General features: G+C 40.8%; 2 protein-coding genes across 4 annotated transcripts in view; one reads left to right on the forward strand and one right to left on the reverse strand.

The window, feature by feature from the left end:
- The window catches only part of LOC141732069 (pinopsin-like), a 100,336-nt gene extending 86,123 nt beyond the window's left edge, over positions 1 to 14,213 (forward strand). Inside the window, exon 5 of the mRNA XM_074560389.1 lies at positions 7,572 to 14,213. Within this exon, the coding sequence (XP_074416490.1) occupies positions 7,572 to 7,799 (228 nt within the window). The 3' untranslated portion in view covers positions 7,800 to 14,213. The remainder of the gene's footprint in view (positions 1 to 7,571) is intronic.
- Positions 82 to 27,509, reverse strand: part of ST6GAL2 (ST6 beta-galactoside alpha-2,6-sialyltransferase 2) — a 185,470-nt gene continuing 158,042 nt past the window's right edge. For all 3 annotated transcript variants that reach the window (XM_074560372.1, XM_074560370.1, XM_074560377.1), the window contains exons 3-6: positions 23,400 to 23,497; positions 20,158 to 20,259; positions 18,890 to 19,064; positions 82 to 5,170 (exon numbers count right to left, since the gene is read on the reverse strand). In XM_074560372.1, the coding sequence (XP_074416473.1) occupies positions 4,902 to 5,170; positions 18,890 to 19,064; positions 20,158 to 20,259; positions 23,400 to 23,497 (644 nt within the window). In that variant the 3' untranslated portion in view covers positions 82 to 4,901. The remainder of the gene's footprint in view (positions 5,171 to 18,889; positions 19,065 to 20,157; positions 20,260 to 23,399; positions 23,498 to 27,509) is intronic.

The raw sequence follows: 27,509 nt of genomic DNA on the forward strand, positions 1-27,509 counted from the left end.
GGCACTTTCCCTGTTTCGTGCCATCTGCAGTTCAGTATCATTCACTCAAGGCAATATGAAAAGACCAGCACTCCTAAACAAATGAAAACAAATGTTTTATTTACAGGAAAAAATCTGTACACTGTGCATACATAAAAATATACAAAATCATAATAGAAAATATAAAAAGTGTTAAAATGTATACAAACACTGCTTAAAAATGTGACTCCTGTAAAATCTTAAGCTTTGTTATTAGAGTACACATTCATTTAAAAAAATCATCATACAAAATAATTCTCAAAGCTATTAAAAAAGTACACAGTCTATATTTGAATAGTTCAATGACTATGTATTATAAGAGTGATGAGATGGTATGGATACATGTAAGGCTTTTACACACAACTCTTATTTCAAGAACAAAACTCTGAATCTGATCACTAAGCCAGAGAGAAGAAATTTGCAGTGTCAAAATTCATTCACTGATTCAGGTACACCCAGACGCGGGCTACTTTAAATTTCAAAGAGTTAAATCAGGTATCCTCCTTGTGTGTGAGAGGAGAGCTCCCAGGAAAGATTCAGATGTTTTCTAATAACAGTCTTCTGAATTACCTACTTCAAAATACAATTTAATTCATTCAATAAGCATCAACTTTAGCGAGCATAAAGGGAAAGATAGTAGCCATTAATTTTTGCAGTCAATGCATTTAATATTCATTTCATGGTACATCTGTGTCACGGTTCAAAAGGCATTTTCCATCCTTAAAAACTGCTAAAGAAAAAGGAAATGAAAAAGAAAAAAAAACCACTATGGACTGGATTGGTCTACACATCTTTTGAACTCCTGTTTAATTCAATCTGTCTCTAAAATGACTGTGTTCAGTCTGTGCAACCATTGAGTGTAGACACTTGTCTTCATTTAAGAAAAAAAACCTGTCTTGGTTTTGCTGACTTTGGCAAGAGATCTACAGCAACAAGTTCAGAATTTGGATGTTTTCACCAAAGAAAGTGTCCTGACCAACAACATGCCATGATTTAGCTAAATTTGTACAGAGAGAGCATAGATTAGAATGTATAAATCACCCCCTCTCTCTAAAAAGGTACATATTTCTTATATTATTGCAATTTCACTGACACTACCAGAGTTTGAACAGCATGAAATTGCACAGCAAGGTCAAAAAAGAAGATGAAGCAGTTTAATCCAAGGAATGACTGACTGAGCTGTGAGTTTATGCTCAGGTAAACGTTAGACTAAAAGCTCTAGAACCATAAAGAATGAAACAATTAATAATTTTTTTTCTAGCAAAAAAGTTTTTGGCTCAAAATGAGGCAAAATCTTACGTATTTTTTTTTCATGAATAAACAGAAGAATACCTTGATTTAACCATCCAAAGGCTGAATGCGTAAAATGATAGAGCACCGCAAGTCAGAAAAGCTACGGAATTCACAGTGGAAAAAAGAGCATAATGAAATTCAGCATAAACTCAGCACATTTCCTTAGGCTGCTGCTGTGTTTCTGGTTTGTTTCAGCTAAGTGCAACTGTTGTCCACAGCACCAGGGCACAGAAATGAAGCTCAACAGCTTTTGAAGGCAAATTAGTCCTACTTGTCGGTAAAACTCCGTAAATTTAAAACCTGCATCGCAGCAACAAGTGTGAAGGGAGTTCACCAGCAGAGGCATTTGCTCAGCTGATGATGCACTTCAAGGGCCAGGTTTGGGCAAACCTCTCATCGACGGTGCTGTTCCACTCCGTCAGGGCGCGACAGGCACATGGGAGAGCTACGAAGCCACGGCTGTATCTTTTCCCACTGGCTGGGTGGGAAAATGCATTTCCTTTCACATTGCCTGCATTTAATATACATATCTAAACCCAGCACTCTCCCGCGTTATTATTATTAAGATACATGGTTCGGTGCTACTAGACACTCACTCGCTGTTTTAAATTTACTGAATGTAAAATATAGATCTTCTTTTTGAAGATCTCTCTGCCCTCACCAGAGATGGGGAAATGCCCACAAACGCAAAGAATACTTGGTGGGTTCTTATAAAAGCCACCAATGCCAATGCCACAGAGTGTAAGCAGTGGTGAGGGGAGCACCTCCGCAAGTCCTTTATGTTCCCTCTTTACTTCTGCCCCTTCCCCTCTTGCAGCAAGTGGACGTGAGCCCTCAGTTACCAACTCAGGCTACGCTTACTTGTGTCAAAAACTGAAGGCGGACAAGACAAAGTAGGGGAGTAAAATCTCTTTAAGCAGCCACAAAATGTTTGAGCAGGCAGATCAGTGAAACATCACAGTGGAAACAAGTGTTGGAAAGTCACGCCAGGGATGCTTAGTTTTTTTTTCAAGATGGGCATCCCAAGTTGGTCTTCCTCCTCTGTGAGCAAGCAAGTGTTTGCAGGACAGCTCAGCAGCATCTACAGAGGTGGTGGTGCTACAGCACCCACGTTTGCACTTGTGGAAGGAGCTCTGACTGCCGTATAAATCAGGATACGGCAAAGAAAAAATTTATGCCAGAAGGCCTTGAATGCGCACAGTTCCGTAGATTAAAAATACACAGTTCATTTTACAACATCTCAGACCTGGTTCTGCATTGTTATTTAAATGATGTATTAGAGCAGGTATGCTTAGCACTCGTTACATGAAACTTTATCATTTGCCTTGTTCTGTACAACAGCTATGTTGGTTATTCTGACAAATTACTGAGAGAACAATACAACATAATCCTGCTGTGGGTAGTTGAGTAATGCAGTTAGTATTTTTGTTCTTCGTGAGAATCAAAGTTAAAGATTAGCGGCTGCAGACCAATCAGTGTGATATGCTTTTTTTTTTTCTTTTCAGAACTTTAGAATTTACAGCTTATGGAAAAGTAGTGTATTCACTAGTCCTCGAAAGCCAATCAACTCCCTTCCTTTACAAACATGTGGTAGCTAACCCAGCGTACGGGAAAGACAGACATGTTTGATTGCACTGTTCAAATGTTTTGCAAACAGGGTACCAAACGTATGGAAAAACAGATTAGTTCTATGTAAATTATCTATTCTCCACACAATTAAAAACCAGTGTTATTAATTTTAAGAATAAAGTTGCCACCATACATAACATTAAAAAGAAATCAGTATGTAATATATCCAGAGTCTAAGGCTAATATGAGTAAAACCTACTCATTTTGACATGTACCAAAATGATTTATGGACATAACTATCCACACAATACAGAAGTACAGTTTTTAGATCATCTGGACATACTTTCTGTCAACAAAAGGAATCTTAAGAGGATCATGAAGCCCAAATCAAGAGACTACATGGGAAAAGAAGGTGAAGCCCTATGTAAGACACACATTCTCCACTTTTGAGGAAGGAAAATCATCAGACCCAAAGAGCGCAGTGACAGAAAAAGGATTCTGTGATTATACTTACATTACTATTGAAGAGGAAATAGTCATTAATATTGTGTGCACTCTTCAATTGCCTTTCTGTTGCTTAAGACAAAACACAAAAAATACTTTCCACCACAATCACTCAGCTATTTTTTTCAGTGTCTCTTTGAGCTGCCTGCCTTTCCACTGAATGGACATGAGGAGGATATAGCTGTGCTTTTGGGTACATATGTTCCTGCTGACCTTACCCTAGGAGAAAGGGCGAAAAAAAACACCCCAAAACATTAACATCCTGCCACTCAGAAAATCTGAAACTCAAGTCTTGCCATGAAAAATAATGCTTTAAATATATTAGCAACCAGGCAAATTTTTAGAAGTGCCTTAGAGAATATTCTCATTCTGTGTTATGAAGGAAAATATCGAATTAACTCCATATGCAATCTGTAGTCAGGTTTCTTGCAGACATTACAGCCTCTCTGGGGCATGGTCTTTCAAAAGTTAAATAAAAAATGCTGCAATGCTCTTCTTTTGTCAGAAAACTCCTTATACTTTCTTAACAGCAGCAACTTGTGAACAAGTGAGTTTGATTTGGATCCCAGTGAAATACCTAACAAATGATGTCTGTAATCCTAAACGATACCTTTGCTGCAGGAAGGTGAGCTCCCTCTACGCTGGCTTTCAGCTAGACGTGCGAGTGCTGCACGGCCTCCCTTGCCTTTCTCTGGATCATCTTTATCTGTGCAGACCAGGGGAAGGCACCATTTCCATCTCACTTACACCCTCTTGATAGGCCTCCCAGGGAGAGGTTTTTTTCCTGAATGGGTTACGAATACGTTAGTTGCTCTCTAAAGAAATGAGACATTTCTCTTTTCCCTCTGCCCTGTGCAGTCAGTGTGAGCACGGGGGTCTGACATCAAAAGTATATCCAGTAGCTTTACTGGTTTAGCTGTGTGTACAGCCATCTCCATCTGCACTGACTTCACAGCCACCATAAGGCCCCCTGTACAGTTGGAGGCCTGTAACTGGGGCTGCCTATGAGCAGGAATTAAAAGCCTGCGCTAGTCAATGACTGCACAGCTCGGAGTAGCGATTACTTCATTCTTGGAGAGTGTGAAAATCCCATGGAGCCATGAGAAATGCTGCATTGTTCAACTGGCTGCTCTGTACATGAACAATAGAGGCTGTTTCACAATGCCAGGTTTGACAGTTAAATAAGTTCATTAAAAAAAACTTACAGTCTAGCATATGTGGCATAAGAGACCACCGACAAATTCTGACAGTCACACCCACAACAATACATTATATTTCTGCCTAAGTATGTCCTTTGCACCTTTCATGAGCTAAGCCTTTTTTTTTTCTCTTTAACTATTTGCAAAGCAGTAATAAATACTCAGGCTCAGAAAAGAAGCATTTCTCATGCCTGCTACTTAATTACAATTTATAGACTCAAGACTAGATTGGTCTAAGATACATTTTTCAAGTATTCTCTCCTTTTTTATAGTACGACAGTAGTACCTTATTGCACATTGTTTCTGAAGGACTCTCTTCTACAAGTGTGGGAAACTATTTCGTTCGGGGCACTTGACAGCTTTGAACCCTGGCAAAATGACTTTCCCCTTCCGATACAGATCATCCTGCAAACCTTTGTTCATCCTCTGCACCAACAGCTTCTCGTAGAGCAGAGGGTGGTAGGCCCCTAAGGTACAAGCTGCATCGTAGTAGAGTTCATGGTAGTGACATAAGTCGGTCTGTCGGACTGAAGGGATGTATTCGTACACGTGCACTTCGTTACACATGGACATCATGATGAGGATACCTGGAGCAGAAAGTGAAAACAAAAGTGAACCCCAAATTTCATCTTTCTCACTGAAATTTCCCTGCGGTCACCCGATCTGTTTTTCTTTCCTGCTTTCCTTTGCTGTTGCGCACCTTAAGTATTACTTCTGTAAAATCATTAAGTGAATAGTTCCTTTTATTAGAGCAGCTTTCACTTGTTCCTGATACATAAAGATCCCTGTAGAGTTGACGGGGTAGGACAACAATCATAAGGAAGAGTAAAAAGCCTATAAAGGGCTTCCATACCACCATCAGCCTCCTTGAGTGAGAAGAATGCTCTCTCCCACCTCCCTCCATTTACCCTACGCTGTCCACAAAACATCCCACACAAGAAGCAGGGACTTACTGCAGCTGCATGCTTATTTTTTTTAGTCAACTGATCACTTTTCTCGGTTTTCTTGTACATTATCAATTCTTGAAGCTATTTAGCAAGACAGACCAGGTCTTGACATTCACTTGCAGAATACAGAACACACACACATACACAGAGCAATTGTCTGGTGTTTTTAAGGAGCTCTTCTTGGTATTTGTACCACTGCCACAGCTAAACTCTGACCTGCCACGTACAGGAGATAAAAAAAAAATATTCCAGGTATGCCCATTCTATCCTACTTTGTGCTTTTGGATATCTGTGTCTTGCAAATATTTACATACACACTAATTTTCAAGGCTATGAAGAATCTGACTGATTTCCCTTTCCTTTTTTGTACACCATGGCAAGGGGAAACAAGAATGGAAAGATGGGCCAGTATCACTCATCCAGCAACTCCCTTGACATCCAACAATTCCCTTGACAACTTTTGCATGGTTCACTCTGATCGCTGGCATATCAGGGTATCGATGTACTCCTTGAAACATCTCTATCTTATTACAATGTTGGTCTTTTTTAGTCTGGAATTGAACCAATTCCACTTTTTCCATCTACTTGCTTCTCTCTAGGCAGGAAGACATGACCAAGAAGGCAGCCTAAATACACACAGAAGGGCATATAAAAAAATATCAGCCATGTAGTGGTGGCAAAAAAGCTCACAGCTTCTGACAATTTTGTGAAGAGTCTCATGAAGGGAGGCTGAGGAAGGCGAATTCCTTCTCAGAGCAGTGCTGTCACAAGGAAAAGGCCCTGACCACCTCCTGCTCAGCAAGGAGGAAGCCACAAAATGCCAACCCATTTTTTGTTGCCACATGTCGATGGCAATCATCAGTACTGCCAAGAGCGGTTAAGAAAGGCCAAATGGAAATTAATATCCTGTTTAAAGCCAGGCAAAGGTTCGCTTTGACCTTAGGTGCAGTCCTGCAATGCCGTTACTCTCCTTATCCATCCCATGCTCAAGATCAAAACTAGACAGATTCAGGAGGAAGATAGGTGGGCTTACGCAAACTTTGTTTTCCTACGGCACAACTGTAAATCTGTACTAACAGAGGGTTTTTATAGCTTTGAAACGACAGAACTCTTTAGTGTTGCGGCTGCAGATTTTCGAAGGGACTAATATCAGATATCGATCAACAGCACCGTCTGAACTGCAATATTTTCACATCAATCACAGCTTCTGGGAGCCTTTTCTGTTTCACATAGCCATGTGAAAGGAAAATGATGAAGTAAGCCTTGGACACCTTTTTTTTTTTTTTTTTTTTTTTTAAGATTTCACTTAAAAAATACGTAGACAATGTATTGAAGCACATGTTGCACTACTGGTATCCCTGTCTGTTGAATATGACTGTCAGCTCTCAGAGGAGACAGCTGTGTAATTCTGCTCACTTTGTACTCACAAATGAGAACTGATGTAATTGTTGGGTTTTTTCTGTATAACAGCTTTGGAATCATGAAGCATCAAAGGTGTTTGGGGTAGATCTCACAAGTGAAATGAATTAACATAAAAAATTATTTTGGTTCGTTAATTAAGCAAAGCCATTTTTCTGTAGTTTAGTTTGCAGTTTGGGAACACAGAGATTTCAATGGCTTGCTAATGAAAAGAACCTTATGTTCTCCCTGCTGTGTATCATTAGATTATCAAAATGATTTTTTCCCCGCCTGATGTGTGAAGTAACTGAAAACCAATTACTTCTGTGATTAAATCTTCTCTTATCATAAATGAAAGGTTCTGAAAATGTTTGAGATTGTTCTACAGCTTTACACTCTACAGAGTCTACGGTCTTAGAAAAGCTAAGCATATCAATTTCAAAAGAAAAGTCCACCAATTTAAGTGAACTTTAGTCTTAAGCAGCAAGAAGCGGATTCACAGTGAAAAAATATTTAATCCCTATTTGAGCAAAAAGTACAAGCCTAATAAACCATGTTTCCTTGCCTCCAAGCTGTTACAGAGATGCTCTGAATTGTAGCCTGCCTAGCAACTATGTCTAGAATTCTTTGTTTGTTGTTTCAGTTCTACAAATGCTTTCGTCAGCTTTTCCACTGCCAACCTCCTTCCTCCACTGATGGGGAGCCCACCTGCCACTCCAAGGTAACCGTTATCCAGCTGAATCAGAGGACGGATGGTGGAAACGCGTGCAATAACGAACCACGTCCAGAAGTGGACAGTAAAGTGATTTCTCTCTTGCACCCAGAGCCAGGCCCGGAGCCAGTTTCAAAAGCCGTACCACCAATGTCTTAGGAAGATTGGCTCTGACGGAAAGTGCAAGCCTTAACCCAAGTGTGTTTCATTTCACTGCCACATTACCCAACTAACCTTAAAATTAATAAAGGAAGTTGCCATTTGTGGGATAGGAAAACTGTCAAGAACAAAAATTGGGACTCTCTTGTAAGTTCCTTAGTAGCAGTAAAGATGGCCACAACACTGCAGGTATAGTTCAATAATGACAAAATTTGAAGCAATATCATTGACTTTCCTGTAAATTAGTTAATTGAGCACTTCGAAGTGGTAGAGTTTTAGTACTTAGTGATCTGTGGATCAATGTCCTCCAGCATCAATCTAAAAGGCACACTGGACTATCTAGTTTAGTGCCTTGCCTTTTCTGCCTTGTTCCATCTGGTACATGTCTTGGGATTTCAGACTAGGTTGCTCATAAATAACCATAATTTCTGACAGTCCACTCAAGTTTTTGCTCATGCTGGACAATGATGTTTTGAGGGAGGAAAGACAGTGACTGGACAGGCTAGTTTCTGGGTGGTGACAGCTAATTTACAGCACATATTTTTGTTGAAGTCTAAGGTCAACAAAGTGAAAGATGAGCTAAGGTAATGAGTAGAGATTACCACACAGAGAGGTGTCCCTGGGCTACAGAGGCTTATCTGTCCTGGTGGAAATGGGAGCGCTCCCAAGACTTCCAGACGTGGTGCACATTTCAAATGCCCAAAATCTACTCTGGGGACAAACAATGGTCAGTGCCAGGCTTGTTCTCCTTTAGCACCTCTAACACTGCAGAACCCCAGCCAAAGAGACCAAGCAGCACTCCCATCCCAATCACCCAAGGGCGAGATCACAGGGCATGCAGTATTACACACTCAATTTACCAAGGAGTCTTGCAGTTCATTGGAACCTAGCAATGAACCCAAGGAGGTAGGTCCCTCCACTTAGCTGTCACAGACCCCAAACTCTCCCTTAGAATGATATGGTCCTGCTGTTTTTTATTCAAAAACAGAAGGTGGGATAGCACTATATTAAAGATGGAATGGAGGGAAGGAAAAAAAATTTTAAAAAAGACTAAAAAAAGCACTCCCTTTTGAAAAGAAGCTGTTTTCTTTGTGTGAGTACTCTCCTCACTAAAACAGGGAATAAATGGGTTCAGTTCCATCCCGTGCCTTAGAAGATGTGAAACCCCCTTCACAGGGGACAGCCCTAGTGTTGTAAGAGCCATTACTGAAAACTGAAATCTAAGTTCACAAAACACATGAATCAACCGTCTTTAAAAGAACAGCAGCAGTTTAAACCATGAGGATATTTACACCAGTCCGTGTATTAGAATATATTCAGGTTTTATTCTCTTTACTTTCTAATGCCATGTCTGGCTTGTTTTCTTCTAAGTCCCTACAACAGAGCTGCCAACAGAGCTCCCTGGGCTACGGGTCTCACATTCCAGCCTATCTTTTTTAGTACTACTCTAACTCAGTTTCTCTCTTTGCTTGGTATTAACAACACAGCAGTGAGTTACTGACATCTGTATCCAGCAGGTATAAATGTGCCAAGCTGTCTAAATTTTCATCTACCTCACAGCTCAGTTTCCACCTCTTCCCTGCTCTCCCCCACTTACCTTCAGTGATCTTATGATTTTTTTTGAAATTATTAATAGCTTTTTGGCAGTTACATGATCCACAAAGTATTTTTAAAATTACGTTTGAACATTTTTGTTCTGGATATAATCACAAAGATAAAGAAGAGGTATGCACCTGCCTGCTTGATGACTTGACCTTCCTTCTGTTAACCTGTTTTGCTGGCCAGTCTGCTCTGCGAAGTCCTACCTCACTTCCCATTTGTTATCCCATTTGTTATCTTTACACACCTCTTTCTGTATTATCACTTCCTAGGTTTGTCTTCTGTGGCTGAATTTCTTTGCATTTCCTCCTACATGTATTAACCTGTAGTTTCCAAGTTGACTTCCTTTCCCTGTACTGCCCATGGAGTACATGCCTACATACTTATTTCTTTTGTCCATGTACTTTTCACATCATTGCCCGATTCGGTATCATCTGCAATTTGTTCCATATCTCAGCATTCCTCTATGATCATCATCATCAGTATGAATGAAAACCAAATTGCTTGATAGCCTCTAGGGTGAAGAATTTCCATATGCTACACTTCAATATTTGTCTTTGCTCACAGTCTTTAAGTTAGTTTTCAGTCAATGCACAATTGATACATATAAAACAGCACAGACAGGCTTACACACAACCTAAGGAGACATTAATGAGCATGATGAGATATAATCATTGTCCCAACACTTTATTGTCGGGACACAATTAATCTCATAGAGATGTTCATGCCCATCTCTGACCTAGTTGGTCTAAAGCACTCTTTATGCAGGAGACAGGCACAATTCATCTGACTTATTTTTGGTTCTCTACTTTAGGGTGGGATGAATTGTTCCCTGGAAGTGTTGTTCCTCTCCAGTGAGTGGGCAGAAACTGAAAATAAAAGGGTCTGGCTGTTGCTATCAAGCACCTTCTCTTCTACTCTCCCAAGTCAGACACTTTTGGAGCTTCGTGAAAAAATAACGTAATTGTTTTTTTCAGGAGCACTGTGAGAAGAAATGAAAATAAGGTGCGATTCTTCTGACCAGATGTGCCCACTGGTGCAGTTACCCACACCTGCGATAGGTATCACAGGCTCCTTTGTTGTCAATAGAAGAAAGTGTACACTTTTAGGAAGCAGCGCATGTCTACTCACCTCAGAGCAGACATTTAAAAATGGATCATACAAGTCATGCCCCAGAAGTTCCCATTTCTTTCTGTTGACTGTAGGGGAAGCCTGAGCGCAGCATGGATACCTCTACTGTATGAGTTCTACCTGCACTCCCAGGACAAGATGAAAATTTCACATGTAGAGGGGAACACAGGTCTCATAGCCATATTTAAGAGGTGCCTATTATTTTTTTTCTCTAATAAGGCTGAGGCTGATTAACACAAAGACAGACCTGCACTGGAGACATCTAAAGCTAGGTGGCATGAGTCCTGCTCTCTGACTGACCTAGCCATGGACCACGTACAGAAGTCAATTTTATGTGCAAAGATTAAGATGAGAGAAGATGGCTTCTTTTACACTCATAAGGATTAAGGTACAGGAATAGGAGTGAAAGCAGATAATTAAAAAGTATTTAGGGACGGGCCAGAAGACAAGCACAACTTAAGAAAAAGTAAAACCTGAAAGGAAAAGCCTACGGGCTATCTATAGCATGCAAAGATCAAAAAGGGTGAAGGACCCCTTAGAATGAATGCCATGGAGAAGTCCACGGGGCACAACACAAAGCCTGCTTTTCATCAGTGGGCTGTAAAAAAGCTCAGTAAAAACTAGATTAACAAGATTAATTGATTAATCCAGTAGTAGCAGTATTACCACCATGCCTAGGGGATTTGGTCAAGAAACTGTTAAGCTCCAGTACAAACCATCAGAAATACTGCCAGTCTGAGTGACGAGGTTGCCATGAGATCTGTGGAGGGGTCTGAAGGGAACTGTGTGGGCAGTTCAGAGCCCCCTCAGAGCAGGGACAACTTTGAAGTTAGATCAGATTGCTCGGGGTCCCGTCCAGCCCTGTACTGAGTATCTCCAGGGATGGAAATGGAGCTGTTGGATCTTTTCAGAAGTTTACAGAAGCATGCAAAAATAATATTGTAGGCATGACTCTGAAACCAGCAAGCAGGTGCGAAAATGATCATGAGACCTGGTCTCTTCCAGATCTGATGCTTACGCTTTAAAACTTTTAGCTCTTAAATAACCAATGTAAATTTCATAGAAAGGAAAAAGTCGGGGTATCTGGTATGATTTTAGCTTTGGCAAACATGACTGGTGCAACCATACATTCAAAATCACAAGAGAAGACACTTCTGTGTAGGCCACTCTAATTTAATGCTAATACCTTTGCTGGATTTTCTAAAGTCTCATTTGGATTACAACTGGGAAAATGGAAAAATGCAAAATAATTCTGCCTGCGTGGAGAAAAGTTGTTTTATGGTAGACCATTCAAAGGTGTGCTTTATGAATGTTTTATAGTTGACTGACAATGTTTCTGAATATTGCATTGGACTAAAAAAAAAAGGATTGTGAGCACAGAATATTCTTTTAAAAATATTTAAAAATATATTATGACAAAGAAATGATGTGGCTGTCAGAGAAACAGTCAACCTGCAAGTTTGTTATAACACTACAATATTAGATGCTAATAAAGTATTATGTATTTCAAGATATTATATATTAGTATTTCAAAATCCTTAGAAAGATGTGTTACTTTTTCTTCCTATTCAACAGATATCTATGGTGTCACAAAGTGCTGGGTATGGTTTAAACTCAATCCAGTTGGCACAAATAAACTCCTGAGCTTTTACAATCTGTGCTGAAAACGTTTAAACCAGAATTAAATTAAGATTAAATTCCTTGCATGGATGGTTTATACAAATGAACATATACTATGGATTCTAATCAAAGGGAAAAAAACGTTTTTCAATTTGTTCTTGGCAATTTTAATAACTCAAGAGGTTTTAAATTTCCAACATGCATCTTTGGTACACTCCAATTAGGCTTTGTGGTTAGCACACTAATTTAAAAAGAATGTTCTCTAGTTTACAAGTAAATGAAATATAGTTTAATATACCTGAATACAACAGATGCTGTATGAAAGCATCTAGAATAATAAGTGTAATTCAAACATTCAGCAAGAACTCGGCATCATTTTAACAAAATGATGAAAACATTTAAATATACATAATCTGATTATTATGCTCATAATATGTCTCATTTCACACACCACCACAAATTTAGTTGCAGAAAAGAATTTAGCTAGACACGCTAGTAAGTTTATGTTTGATTATATGTGCACTTGACATCATTACAAATAAACATAAAGCATTTAGAATGTATAGTTTTCTATATGTCAGTCTATTTCTATAGTTTCTCTTGATTGGATTTCATGTACCACTGCAAAATCTGTCACTCCTTGAAACTGGGCCAAATGTGCCTCAGTTATTCTTTGGAACATATAGTAAACGTAGCTCTGGCTTTTTAAAATACTATGTTTCTAAAAACAAAGAGTTGTTTTACCTCTGTTTAGTTCACGAAGTATGACAAATACTAACAACAAGAAAACCAAATATTTATTAAAGAATTTAATTGTCAACAAATGGCCCTGTGCCTAAGCTTAATAAATTGTGCAATACTTGTCATCTTTGATGTACAGACACTTGCATTATATAGTAGACCTAGAAAATGACATATTTATCACTTAATGCTGAATGCAAAAAGCCGTACATTAATCACAATAATATATTCTGCAACATCAGCATAGACTGGAAAATGCTGACCAGTAATATCATATAATTTTAAATGTATTATTCAAATTTACACTAGAATAGTAAAGATTTGTTTATGTGATCTGGGGTGCTGTAAGAGGAGAGTTTGCTTTTTTATCGCTGTCTTTTGGGAAGTAGGAGATGGTCAAATTTCGGAGTGCTTTTTATTAGAATAAGAAGAATTTAAAGCTTATGTATTTGGTGGTATCATTCATTTGTGTCATAGTACTTGAATAAAACCGAGCTACAAAGGGTAAGCACTACGCTTTTCTGCCACCAACTGCTGGCAAACAGCTGAGTAAGTAACAGTAATAAAGGCAACTCTTAATACGTCAAATTGTTTCTTTCAGTTCATGCAAGTGTATTTTTTCTAAGCAGAGCTGGAGCTCAGCTGCATTCTTCTATTCAACATGCTCTCTGAAGCCATTTCAAATTTAAGTTCTTAGTCATACAACGATCTGCCAATGTTGCAGTGTAATGACGGTCTTGCTTGTACTATTGTCTCGATGCATGCAAATGAAGATTAAAATAACGTTATCAACTATTAATGACGCATAACTGTTAAATCTGTAATGTCAACTGTAAAGCCTCAAACAAGCCTTTCTTTCTCCCCGCAATAAAGTAATCTGGGCTTAGTTATCATTTTGCGTTCCGCAGTTCATGTGTTACGCTAAAAGCTACAACACATAGCAAAGACTACCACCTACACAGACAACCTACAGTGTAAAAATCTACACAGAACACGTTTTGATTTGGGAGTTAAAAAAAAAAAAAAAAAAAAAGAAAACAAAAAAGAATACCACAGAGCTTTCAACTAGCTTTTTAAAGAGACAAAAGCTGCTGGGTATAAAAGGGTATATAAAAGCGAATTTCAAGTAAAACCACCTCAGAAGAGGTAAGCTACCAAATTGTACCGATGGACTATGGTAAGTTGGAAGTTCATGTCAAATCCAGTTACTAAACAAGGGACAGGAGCAAAATCTTCATAGAAAAGTCTGTATATAATCCAGACATTATTAAAAGCCCACAAACTTTCCAAATACTAAAGTACCATCCCATCCAATCCACACAGAATTTCTTGAGTCAGGGAATCTGTTTTAGTCTTGATCTTCAGATGACAAAAATGTAAGGTTAGAACTGGGTTGTCGACATAGGCTACCAAGGAGGGTATAGGAACAGTTTTCTACAGCAGAATGCCAATTTATACACCATCAGCCTCAATTAAAAACTGAGCTTTGCTATGTTCAGAAAGATGGGAGGAAGACTGAGTTCATATTTTGCAGTGAAAAATGTATTAATAGGAAGTAAACAGGTAACACTTACTTCTGCTGCCAAAAGATAGGGCAAATCCTTCTCTAATGATAGTGACATTTTCTAAACTGCCAATTTAGGATTCGCCAGTGGAATCCAAATCTGAGATTTGGTGGTTGGATGCTTACATTTCTTCTGAGAAAAATGGGCTACATCAAAGTCCAAGACGAGATGTAAACACATCAATACTCATTTAACAAACCCAATATTCAGGCAAATATGAACCAACAAATTTAACTGCAAAAAGCCACCATGGCAATAGCCTAATGCTAATGCAAGGGGATGAGAATACTGTGCAGAGTTTGTTTAAAAGCATGAAGGTGACAGCTGCAAAAAGTGATGCAAAAATACGCAAGAATAGGTTCTCAAAGCTCATCTAAGGACTAGATTAGGGAGACAAAGAATAAATATAACGAGGAGTGACATTAGCTAAGGTATGATATACCACAGAAGGCAAAGTTACAAGCCAGGGAAAGTCCACATCGGTGTCTCAGAAAACAAGCCAAAAAAAGACTCCTAGATTAAAATAAAAGGTGTTTTTTTCCTTGGTGAACCTTTCCCCACAAAAAAAAAAAAATATCTCTGTGTTTTCTTGGTCATTATTCATAGCCTTTGAGATGGAGCCACTACAAAATACCACAGTAAAGGATGACTTGTCTGTGCCAAGTCAATCCTTCCTAGACATGGCATACCCCTACAAGTAACACCTAACAGGATGTAATTTGACAGGCCTACTTTCAACGATGTCTTGAATGTACACCTATCACTAGGTTGGGTAGAAAACAGTATTCAAGTAATAACAAATTTAGCGGGAAAGACTGTGGTCAGATGCGGGTCTGCGTGTAGCGTTGTTAAGGTGCAGACTGACAGCAGGGACAGACGGGATGCCACAAGCTGACACTCTGTTTGGCAGAAAACCGAAGTGAGGAACATCTGCAGGTTAGAACCTGATGGAGAGGAGTGGAGAAACTCTGTTCTTGGAGGAAGCTGATCTGTGTTGGGTAATATTCGTCTCACCTGGTTTTAGACCTCCATAGCGTGTGTGTGTGTTGTGTGTTACCGTTTCAGAAGCGGCTGGAAACAGAGACACATTTAAAAGGCTTAAAACAGTACACAAAACGTACACATACAGAACGTACACAAAATGCGGTATTACTGAAGCATTCTAGACTTGTGCCTTATTTTGTATGCAACCTGTAGATCACAACCAGTCCTGCTCTGTGCCACACTTCTCTCCCCATCCTCTCCTCTCCCCTCCTCTGCAGCTGGGACACGCACTATGCTTCCCTCACCCCAGCCACCAGCTATTGCAGTGCCATTGCCTCTCCTCAGCAACGTGCTGGTGCAGAACTCATGTATATGGGGTTTTGGGGAAGCAGTGGCTCCAGGAGGGAGTTATGCTGAGACAGGGCATCCCGTACCCCAAAGGAAGCTCAAAAAATGTTCTTCTCCATAGTCCCACATGGTGGAGAAACCAGGGAAAAAAGACCCTACCTCTTCTCCCTCTCACATTCCCCTGAAGTCACAGCATGCAAGAGACTACCTCTTCCCCACAAATGACCCACTGGCCCCTTTTTCCAAGAGACTTAATAATATTGTGACTTAAGTACTTTAATACAGCTATTAACAAAGTTAAAAGATTCCCCTGAGATCAATCACTGCTGAAGGACGGTGACTCACTGCTGCAGAAGAACACGGTGAGAATACATTCCACTGATCATCCTCCCTTTGGGAAGACTCTGTTTCTTATAAATAGTGCTAAGTGGCAGAAATAGATACAATTGTCAGGTGAAAAATGTAATTGCTGAAGAAGTCTAAAACCACCCTAAAACATTCCTGACATTCCTGAAAGGAAATATTCTGTTATTTCCATGTTTTAGCTTATACATTTGTCCAATTTTGTAAACTGGGGCTAAAGAGGGTTAAAGAAGCTTGAAACAAAAGTGCTTCACTTGATCCAGAACCGTTTTTTTCACCTTTTCCATGTTACTGGCAGCAATAGCAACGTGAGGAACTGCTGCTCTTCCTTCGCAAGTAACCGCAGCTCACAGAGGGCTGCCTGACTTTCTACCAGTGTAAATATGGACAAACCAGATCCTTGTGCGGAGCCTGTATCCGTTCCAATTGCAGAGCATTGCACACAGACTTTCAATAAGTTATGCTAATAAAGTGATTAGAATCACTACAGTCCATGCCTTAGAGAGCTTAAGATTCAGGGATACAGCTTCCTCTGCCTGTGAAAATTCACACCCTCTAACAACAGCCTATCTTCCTTCAAGTAGCTGTTTTGAGCACAATGGTATTAGCAGTGCAGCCATTTAATAAGCCATTTTCCCATATCTTCTTGAAATCAAGACACTCGTATTTTATGATGGTCATCATTTACCCATTCTTTCTATTAATTTTATTGGAAATAATTTTATAGATCTTGTAAGAATCAGCACAACATTCTGAATACACCTTTCATACAGGTGCACTCAGTTGTGTCTGCCGGCTTCAGTTCCAACTGGATATTTGCTGCATGAGTTGTTGAGAGATACCTGATCTGAAGACCAACATGACTTTTCAGATTTCTGCCGAGCTGTATTATGTTTTTTATGCTTTATCTTGCCCTTTATGTCCACCTTTGACAATACGCAGTCTTTCTGTGCGTACAGCACAGTTTCTGTGCTATATCCATTACACGTGCATGCAATGCATAGACATCCATTCAGTAAGGTTACTCAAATAGGAAGCCTCTCCCTGTTAAAATACTTAAAATGTATCTATATGAACAGTAGCTAGTTATCAAATGAGGTAGATATGACTCCCAATAAGCTTGTCTTACTGCCTTGTTTTCTTAAAGCTAATAATAGCATTACCAAAATGTCTAAGCATCTCCTTTGGAAAAGAACAAAATAAATAAAATTCCCAGTAAAGGTGAAAGAGCCAAATTTGCATCTGTATATACAGAGTATATTTATCTGTACAGCCTTTGTTGTTACTGTTTTTGCTTGTTTAACAATTGATATTTTCAAAGCATTCTCTGCTTGAAGGATATTTTTTTGTCAGGAACATTTAGATTTGGGGTTGAAGATTACTGTTCTATTCTTATAGTGAAATTAACTCCACTTCTTCGAAGAAAGCTTTTGAAATGTTTCTTATATATGGTGGAAGTACGGATTGACAGCACAATGATCCTCTTCACTATTCTTATGATCAGCAGCTGTTAACCTATTTTTATCAACAACATCTTTACTCCAAGAAATGCTTTTGCAAAATACGAATGCTGCTGGTGAGATCATTCCACATGAGCAGACTGCTCCTTATGAATTTTTACAAGCAGGTTCCAACTATCTCACTTCAAGAAGTAACCAACTGCCAAGCCATCCTCCTCCAACACACAAGGCCTCCTCTTCTCTCCACATATATTTCAGGTAAGCACAACCCACTCAGGTCACAGATGGGCATCTCCCAGACAGCTTTATGTCATCCTGCTGGGCCCTTGGTGGGCTCCACAATATCATGGGATGCCACTATTGTATACGGAGCCCAGGGTAAGTGCTCAGAACTGGCCTTCCCATGTCAGATGCAATCTCAGGTATCTTCACTTTCAGATTCAGATAGAAAGAATGATAAGAGCATTTTTCTGCCTGCAGCAAATACATAGACCAATATCACAATGTCAGAGAGGAAAGGATGGAGTTTCCAAAGTAGAAGATGGTACCTGGAGCTCTGTTGCCGTCTGTGTCTCTAGAAGCAGGCGCAAGGAAGACCCTGCCTTGCTACTCTGACTACTTGAGTGCTTTAGATATTCATGATCAGGACCTGTTATGCATCAGATAAGTCATTATGTTGTATGAACTGTGTAACAGTGCAAAATTATCCCCCAAGAAATAGTAAGGAAGGACCAAAAAATACAGTGCAACTCTATTCCTTCAAATGTAAGAAGAAGGGAGATGCTTTGGTCACTTTCAGACTGAACACTGGAAGCCATGACAGGGCATGGGAAATCCCATTCCTTGACCTGTGTAGGGAATACAGCTTGGCCTGTCAGATGGCATCAGTGATTTCATCCTCTCGGTACAACCCGCCACATGCATTCGCATGTCTGATGCATCTCTGCTCTATGATCCCAACAAAGAACTTCAGAATCGAGCGGGTTCTCAATAGGTAAATTAATATGGAATAATATGAATTGCTCACAGATGCATGTATGTTTTATAAATCTGATTATGCATACTATGGATACTGAAGGGCAAGAAAGTTGGACATTAAATTCACCCAGCTATTTCATAGTTCTCATACCGTGTGTTTTAGCTAGTCATCGTTTCTGTATAGAGCACTAAGAACAAATAGTACATGTATATGGACTTGATCCCCATGCAATGTATACATTCACAATTTTTAATTACTTTTTTTTTTAACATGTCTACCAGGCCCCTCTGATACACCTACCAATAAAACCTGAAGAAGGAGGGTTGGGCTGTATCTTCTCTTTAGTGTTCTCCTGAATGATGTCCCAGAGCTGCCATATAAACTTTGGATGGAGAATGTAAAAAGGCTGGTTTGGATTCTTCCTGCGATGCTGTACATAGGGAGTGAACAGATTGTAGTCTGGCTTCTTATACCACTGTGAGGAAAAAAAAAGTAAGAATTTTTATAATCTTACAGTATCCAATGTGTTTTGAACACTACATACAAAATAATGTGAACTAGTTTCATCCAGGTTCTTCAGAACAGAAGCAAAGGTAGCAAAGCAGGTGGATGCTTGTCCTAGGAAGCCAGTCCTCACTCCGGGTTATTCTTGCTTCCTTTCTTTATACAGAGACTCCCGATAAGCAACTCACTGCAGCAGGATGGGCCAACCTCATCTCCCACTAACAGGCCCACGTTAAACAAGGGGTTCGAAGAGCCTTGAGAAGACCTGGGCGAGGGGGTGAACCTTCCTCTGAAAGTGTCCCTGTCCCTGCTAGTGGCAGCAGCAGCACGTGAAGCAGCCTGATGGCAGCTTGTGTAGGAGACAGGCAGCCTCTGGCATCTGTTGCTAAGGGAGTTCAGCACATGAAGGTTTACTTTCTACTTTGCAGCCTGCTCAGCCCCGAGCTCCCCTTGCCAAGAACCATCAGATCAACTGGTCCTCTGGAGCTGCAGCACTAGCCAAAGCAGAGACTCCCCCAGTGACAACCAGATGGACGTCTGCTGCTCTCAGCGAGGGGGCGGATGGCGGGGCACAGATGGCTGTGGGGGAGTGGACACACAGGGAAGACTGGGGGGGAGGAGGCCTGAGAAGTGGGGAAGGTGCCAAGAGAGATTTCCATTAGAGTGTTGTATTTTGTCTGGGAAAGCAGAGGGGAACGCGGGAAAAAATGGCTGCAATTCTTCACCTTTCCTGATAAAACCTCCTCTTGAAATCTATCCGCGTTCCCTCCTTGGCAAGCACACAGAAAACCCACTGTTATGTGAAAATGGCGATATTTTATCAAAAAAAACCCCATCATCCATTTATGCTAGCATTTCAGAGCAGACCATTCCAGTACAAGTGCTGGCTACTAAAAAGCTTTTGACCAATTTATGCAAAAATAGCATTCCCCACTCCTTAGATGAACACAGACTTTGGGGTTCATTGTGACAAGTGCGAAGCAAGAGACTGAAGTACTAAAGACATTCATTTTCTCCAGTGTTTTCAGACTGGTTGGGAAGAAAAGAGCAAGCAGACGCCTTACCACGTTCAGATTTGCAGAGTAGGGGGCAGGATCCCAGGCTACTAAGATAACATCTTTGTACAAGGAGCTGTCAACAAAGTGATGGTTTGGGTTGGTGAGAATCTGCAAACACAGATGCAAAGAATTGCACAATTGTTAAAGGCAAGTGGGACCCAGAAAAATGGCAAAATCCTTCTCTGAAATGATCAGTCCTCCTTATGCTGCTGTTTGTTCTGCTTTAATTCTGGTCAATTTTAAGCAACTTGTTTTGTTAAAAAATATATACATATAAAATGAGCTTAGCCGTAAACAGCACTTATGACAGTTTGAAGTAGCAGTATGCTGAATTACTACTCTCCATCTGTGAGGGATGTGACGGGACCACTTGAGATGCTGCGTAATTGTATATCAACATTACTGTGTATACTGGAACTTGAAAACACAGCTCCGGTATTTCAGACTCCAGGATCCTCTTCTTGGACACAGAGCAGCTTACTTTGAAGGGCTACGGGCCCCAAGGATAATGTCTTCCCCCCACCTCCCATTTTGATTGCTTTCTTATTTCAACAGCAAGACAGTCTCATTTCCAGCAACTCCAAAAAGGCAAATTAGACCATGACTGTGAAGGCCAGTATACTTACAAAAATAATTCCAGGAACAGGCATGTGATTGGGCTATTTTTGAAGTAACTGTCATATTGCTCTGATCTACTGCTCTCATAATACTCCCTCCCGCATCCCCTGGAACCCTGACTGATCCTCCAGCCCCATTCAAGTTTCCTTTTAACTCCTGCTGGCTTATCCCTTCCCAGACTCTCCATGCCTCACCAGATCTCTCTGATCCCTGGTGCATCCAATCCCAAGCAGGAATGAGCCAAATGATTTCAGCATTGGTTGAAACAGCATGAATTTGGCTCCAGCTGTTAAACTAATCAACATTCCAGACAAATAAATTCATACTAATTTTCATTTCCCTTTAGGATCCAATGAGCCATATTTGATTACGCATATTTTTCTTCAGAAAAATATTGTTGCCATAGCAATATTCTTCCTACCATAAACTTTGAGCTTAATGACTTTCCATCAGCCTTCTACAACAAGAACAGAATTAGTCGTGCTGCCATCAGCATCCCTAGCTCCATTTCTCAGAGCAGTTTTCGCCTGAGAACGTAAACTCCTTTTTTGAGAGTACAGAGTAAACAGACCAAAAGGTCAAGCTTTTAAAAGCTCAGTTCTACAGTTATCTCACAAAGGAGCTCTTACTCGCCTTTCAGTAAGCAAGAGTCCTTTGGAGGTGTTGTCCACACAAATTTCGCTCTTAGTGAGCCTGCATTCATATGTATGAGATGAGTTTCTTCTGGAATAACAATATCTGTTGTGGCTGCTCCCTTCACGTCCTTTGGGCTTTCACAGCAGAGAACACGATGGAAGAAAAGGGCCACAGCAGCCCTTTCATCAGCTGAATGCAGGAATTTCCAACAGCGAGGAGGGAAGGAGGGTCAGTAACCTGTATGGGTAACCCATCTTCAGTATTGGCAGGGAAAGCAACTTCTATCAAGTGGGCTGCGCAGATTTCACTCTTAGGAGGGGAAAGGCCAGTTTCTCAGCCAGTGGCCAGAGCATCACACAGGTGGCTTCTGACCTCTTTGAATGAGCAGAAAAGCGGTGAGAATATGTTTGTGAGGATGCTGTGTGAGCTGACCTGGCCTGAATTTTAGCCGTGTCCTGTGTTTTCTTGAGGGGCCTTGTGGAGAACAAGCAATGTACAGCGCAGCAGAGAAGACCATGGGATCCTCCATTACCAGCCTGACAGGAGCGTACTGCAGCAGCTCTGGGAGCCAGGAGGACCTCAGCCTGCTGCAAGCAGCAGAGAGCAACTAACTTACCTGTTTAATCTCCCTGAATTTGCTGGGGAGCTAATAAAGTCAGCTCAGTCCCTGGAGGCATTTCCCTCTTCTTCTACAGGGAGCCTAGTGAGACTAGTCAACTAAATAAAAGTTTCTAAACCCTCCTCTTTGGCCGGCACAGGAATTTAGGCATGGTCAGAAACCATGATGTTTAGGCTAACAGTAAAACAAAGAACAGTCAAAAAAAAAAAAAAAGAAATCAAAAAAGGAAGAAAAATAAATAACATTAAGATCAATGTTCTCTGATACCTTAATTTCGGCACTAAATCCAGAGTAAGATATTTCTACTTTCTTCCCCTGAGCAAAAGAAAGGGGGCATATTTGACCCAGATCACTTCAGAGATCTAGTCTGCCCTACAGCCTCACAAAGAGCTCCAAAACAAGTGTGAAGGGAATGACAGTGAACAGTCCTCTCTGCGGTGACAAAGAACGTGAGCTTCCACACAGAGAGAACACACGCACCAAGGATGCACTTTGCATGCGCAGTCACCCAAAGAAGAGGAAGAAAAAAATAAATCATAAGAATAAGAATTTTGCTCTCATTCAGCAAGAATCAGAATGTGTAGAGCACGCTACATGGCCAATCATGCTACTGCTGTTGACTAATTAAACTCACCATTTCAATATGTCATAAAATTTCACTGTAATTCTGTTGTTGCTTTTTGGCTGCATTTCATCAAGAGGAGAGGCTTGGTTTGCCCAAGACCAGAGTTCAGGTTTTTTTCAAAATTGAAAAACTACTCTTAACCATAAGGTGTCACTATAGCTCAATGTACAATTATTTGTTGACACCCATATGCAGAAAATTCCATCTTCTGTTTCTATTCAGACGAACAAACTCACCTTCCATGGATTATCCAGTGTACATTTAAGTTTTTTACTAGTTCATTGCAAATTTTTCAAGAACGGTGACTTGTCTAAAGTTAGGTATTAAGACAACTTAGTTCCCATTTCTTTCGCCTTCCAGCAAGGAAATAATTGAGGAACCAGCGAATATGAGAAAAGAGCTTTGGGATCCCCACAGCCTGGACCTTGTGACGATCCCAGAGGCAGCGTGGTGAAGGTCTTCTGTACTGACGGCTCCGGCGTCCTGCAGAGCCTTTACAGATGTAGGACACATGAGAAACTTTACAAACCAATTCTTTGAAACACGGTTATCAAGTGACTACTGCAATCACTCCAAGCTGACAGCAGTGTGAACATCCCTGTAAGGGAGAACTTCTACCTGCTCCACACCTTGACTGTTAAATGACTAGCTGTTTCACAGATTACCCAACACTTTTCTCAGAAGTTATTAATTTAATGTCATATCGTATGGAAGTGACATTGACTTGAATGCACAAAAGGAAGATCTTACCTGAGAGTTAATGATCCGCATGGTTGTTTTATTTCCAACATCTTTTTCATAGCCACGTGTTGGAGCAGAATTAAATCTTAGAACAGCATCGTGAGAATCTAGGGGCATAAATGAGGAGGTAAATTGTTTTTCTTAGTAATATAAAACAGTAAAATAAAAAAAAAAGATCTAATGTAAAACTTATTTCTCCTAATCTTGATATTCTAAGGATGATAAACATTCTACTGTGCGCAAACAAAAATCCTCTTGCATCTGCCATATGTTATTAACATTATTAAAATCCAACGGAAAAAGAGTTCAGAATCATCTATTAATTTAGCTTGCAATACTTAAATGTTTCTCTTAATTGGATAAACTTAGTGTGGGAAGGTTATTAGTACACCAAGTACACACAATTGCTCGATATTTCTATTGCAAAATTTACAAAGAATTACTCCATGCAAAAGCATGTTAATTGCACATTTGAATGAATAACAATGCTTAACCATAAGCTTGTGCTTCACAGTATTTTATAATACTTGCAAATCTCAGACTACCCCAAACCTATTAGTCACGCCTATTCTCAAGGTCAGTACAAGTCCCTGTAGGGAAGTCAGCCCGCAAACCTGCTCACACACAGAAACCTGAGGAACCCTTGGTAGCAAAGATCTAACAGAGCTGAACTGTCAAAGTTTCCCCACGAGCTGTTGACCTTGGAGTCACGCAGAATAGAAAGCAGCTATAGGTCAAGTGTGGGTCAAGGGTAGACACTATGTGCAAGCCTCCGCTGGATAATCACCCTCCCAGTGCTTCTTTCAAGGGGATTTCAAAGCCCAAAAGGTGCGAGGAAGAGTAAAACGTTATATCCACTGTCCAGAAACACACTGTCTCTGTCCATGGCCCCCCATTTGGTATACTTTTGTCCCTTCTATTGATGGAAGCAGAGAATATGATCAGGCCAAAATGGGCATGTAATGCCTTAACCCACAGGTAGTTTATACAGCTGTTTATCTCTAGTCACTTGAAATGTGGTTGCCTGTAGCTCAAAAAAACAGAGGCAGCAGAAGTTTCCAAAGATAACCAACATGCTCCAATGGAGTTCAGGCCTGATCCCATCAAACTGGGATCTTTTGCCCTTTCACACCTTTACTCCACGCTTCTTGTACTCCAGACAAGAAAATGTTGTGTGACGTGAAGCTGGCAGCCCAATCTCAGCCATGCTTGCCTGCTTACACATGTTGTGTCTGAAAAGACAGATTTTTGCCAAATGTCTACCAAGCCCAACTCCTCAGAAGCCAAGAAGGAGTGGAGGCTTTTTCTATGTCCCTATGCAGGGACAACCCTAGTCTCAACACCTAGCCTTCATCTGCCTAAATATAAGCATCTTGATTGTGTAGGAGCTAGAGGACATGAAGTCAATAGAAGATCCAGGTACTCCACATTTTTGGAGAAGAAAAACAAGGGTCCTTTATACCTGAAACCTGCTTATGAACTTAAGAACATAAATTTGGACCCGCATTTGACAACTTTTTGACAATCTGTTGACTGAGAACTGGGAATCAGGTCGGGAAATGGGAATTTTATGTCTCATAATTTGAGAGGCAGTGTGCTGCATTTCCAACGTTATTCATGCTTGTTCTTCGTATCAAGAGTAAACACCTTTCCTTCACCATAAAATACATGATCAGGAAATAGAAACACAGAATCATAGAATCTTCATGGTTAGAAAGGACCTTTGAGATCATCGAGTCCAACCATACACACACAAAAAAAACCCCCACAACACACAAAAAAAACCCCTACAGCCTAACACTGATAACAGCTGATTTTAAGTCAACTGATTTTAATCTTATTAAGCATTGTGAGATAAACATTTTAAAGAGATAAGAAGTTTGGGGTTTGATCACAGATCCCTTCCTGATGATGCCAAAATAACTGTGTCTCCCATTAAACTGCATGATCACGATGGGTGTCTTTGCTGTACCTGCACAGTATTTCCACGCCTAGTTTCATTCAAAAACAGTCCAAGGGGTGGGAGAGAGAAGGGCAAAAGGCAGAACACAAAATAACATTTCTGTCTGCATTTCTAATAGGAGCACAGAAGAGGGAGCTAAAGGCCTATCAAGAGAAAGGTCCTCTGCGGCTGCTCTCTTGTCTTTTTTTTTTTTTTCTCTCGGGAGGATAAATAGTAAAAGCCTTTTGCCTGCAGCAACTTCATCAACCAAGGCTGTACAGCCCACAGCCCAAAAACCAGAACTCATCCCCAATGATGCTGAGTTTGCAGTGCGTATCAGAGGATACGGAGGAGCTCAGCACGGGTGCCAGGCACCACCAGAGCTGCCCGAGGTGCCTCCAAACTGGCAGGTCTGCTTGCATTTTCAACCAAGAGCTGGTAGTCCTGGTGCCAGCTTTGGGAGAGGATAGTCTTCTCCTAAAGCTGTGCATGCACAAGGAAAAACAGCATCTTGAACAGTCTGATCTTTCTCTTCCCGGTTGGACTCTTCTCACTTTTTCAAGGACTGGAGGGGAGGTGGAAAGGCGAGGCCAAGAGCTCAGCTGTAACACATCCTAGCTGGACTCTGCAGGGGAAGCATAACTTCTTCCCTATGGAAATAATAATACAAACAGATGCTGGAGCTTCCGTTTTCCATTTTAAATGGGAAACACTGGCACGTTGTCTCCAGTATATCAGCACTTCCCAGGAGGGGCACTGACCACTAAGACCCATGGGTTTGCACCAGGCCCTTCTGGCGTGGTTGCAAGCAGTCAGTTGTTCCCCCCCCGGTTCTGGGCCAAATTCTCTGCTCGCTCACAACTACCTGACCACAGCCTGGAAGACACTTAGAAAAAAATCTTCTGTGACTCCTGCTGCCCCACGCTCTTTCCTGTACAACAGGTAGGAGGAGATCTGAAACTTCAGTGCAGGCCTTACCGAAGAGCACCTCCTCCCTTTAGGTGGCATCAGATGACGATTTCCAATTAAATCAAAAGCTATTCCTCAGAGAACAGCATGAGCTTTCTGTGCCGAGAGTGGTCACGAGAGAATGTGTACACACTGGAGCATTCAGGCACCAGGTACCACGTCAAGCACCAAAGCCCACACCTGGGCTGCACCTGAGTGTGCAAATATGTCATGGTGCACGCTGTAACATACAAATATATAAGCATGTCACAGTGTGCCATTCAATCTCCAGTACAGCACTAATCTGTACCAGTGTAAATTGGGTGTACTGGGGAGCAGTGACACAAGATGATTTTGTTTCAGCCAAGTTCAGGGAGGAACTGTTTAGCTATTTCACCCCAAAGATGTCTACATCAGTGGGGCTTCCTGTGAAATTGGGGGTTACCCGGGTGTGATTTTAGCTGCAGGCTGGCCAGGCCAGGCACCCGTGCTGTGCTGGAAGCCTATTGGAGTAGTTTGATAATGATAGCAGCTCTAATATATCCCAGAGATTTAAAGGAAACCCATCTGTGTCAAAGAGATGATACAGTGCAATGAAGCAGGTATTGGGATGTGAAGTCCTGGAAGATGGGAGGATTAATGAGTGCACATCAAAAGGTTTTTATAGAGACCTGAAGGAGATAACTCTTCTTGCTCCAGAAGCAAGTTTGAGACATGCATTTCATCCTTCTTTCATAGCTCTTAGCATACTGCACATGTACTACTAAAATGAAGAACTACTGAGATGTTAAAATGAGTAGTAATACTTATTTTGGGGGAAAGAAAAAAAAAAACAACCCACACCAAAAAACCTGACCTGGATTAGTTATATGGCTCCACAATCCTTTTCTGAACAACTACCACAAAACTCCCACCTTTGAGTGGGGAATTTTGTGTAACGCTGACATCTCAGAACATCCGTAACCTCACTGACTCAGCGCAGCAATGGAAAAATGAATGGGAGGAGATACTTCAACTCATTTAAATTCACCCTTGTAAAAGAGGTCAGGGGACTTGACCTCAGCACATGAGGCTTCTCAAGGGTCTGAATTCTCTGTGTCTGAACTCGAAACATGCAAGAGATGAAAAGGATGCTCTACTGGTTCTTGGCATGGAGACAAAGTTCAGTCTGGCATAGCAACACCACAAGCAGTTTCTCTGTGAGCCACCACAAAACATGGACAGGTACA

The sequence above is a fragment of the Larus michahellis genome, chromosome 1 (assembly GCF_964199755.1).
Source record: "Larus michahellis chromosome 1, bLarMic1.1, whole genome shotgun sequence".
NCBI lineage: Eukaryota > Metazoa > Chordata > Aves > Charadriiformes > Laridae > Larus > Larus michahellis.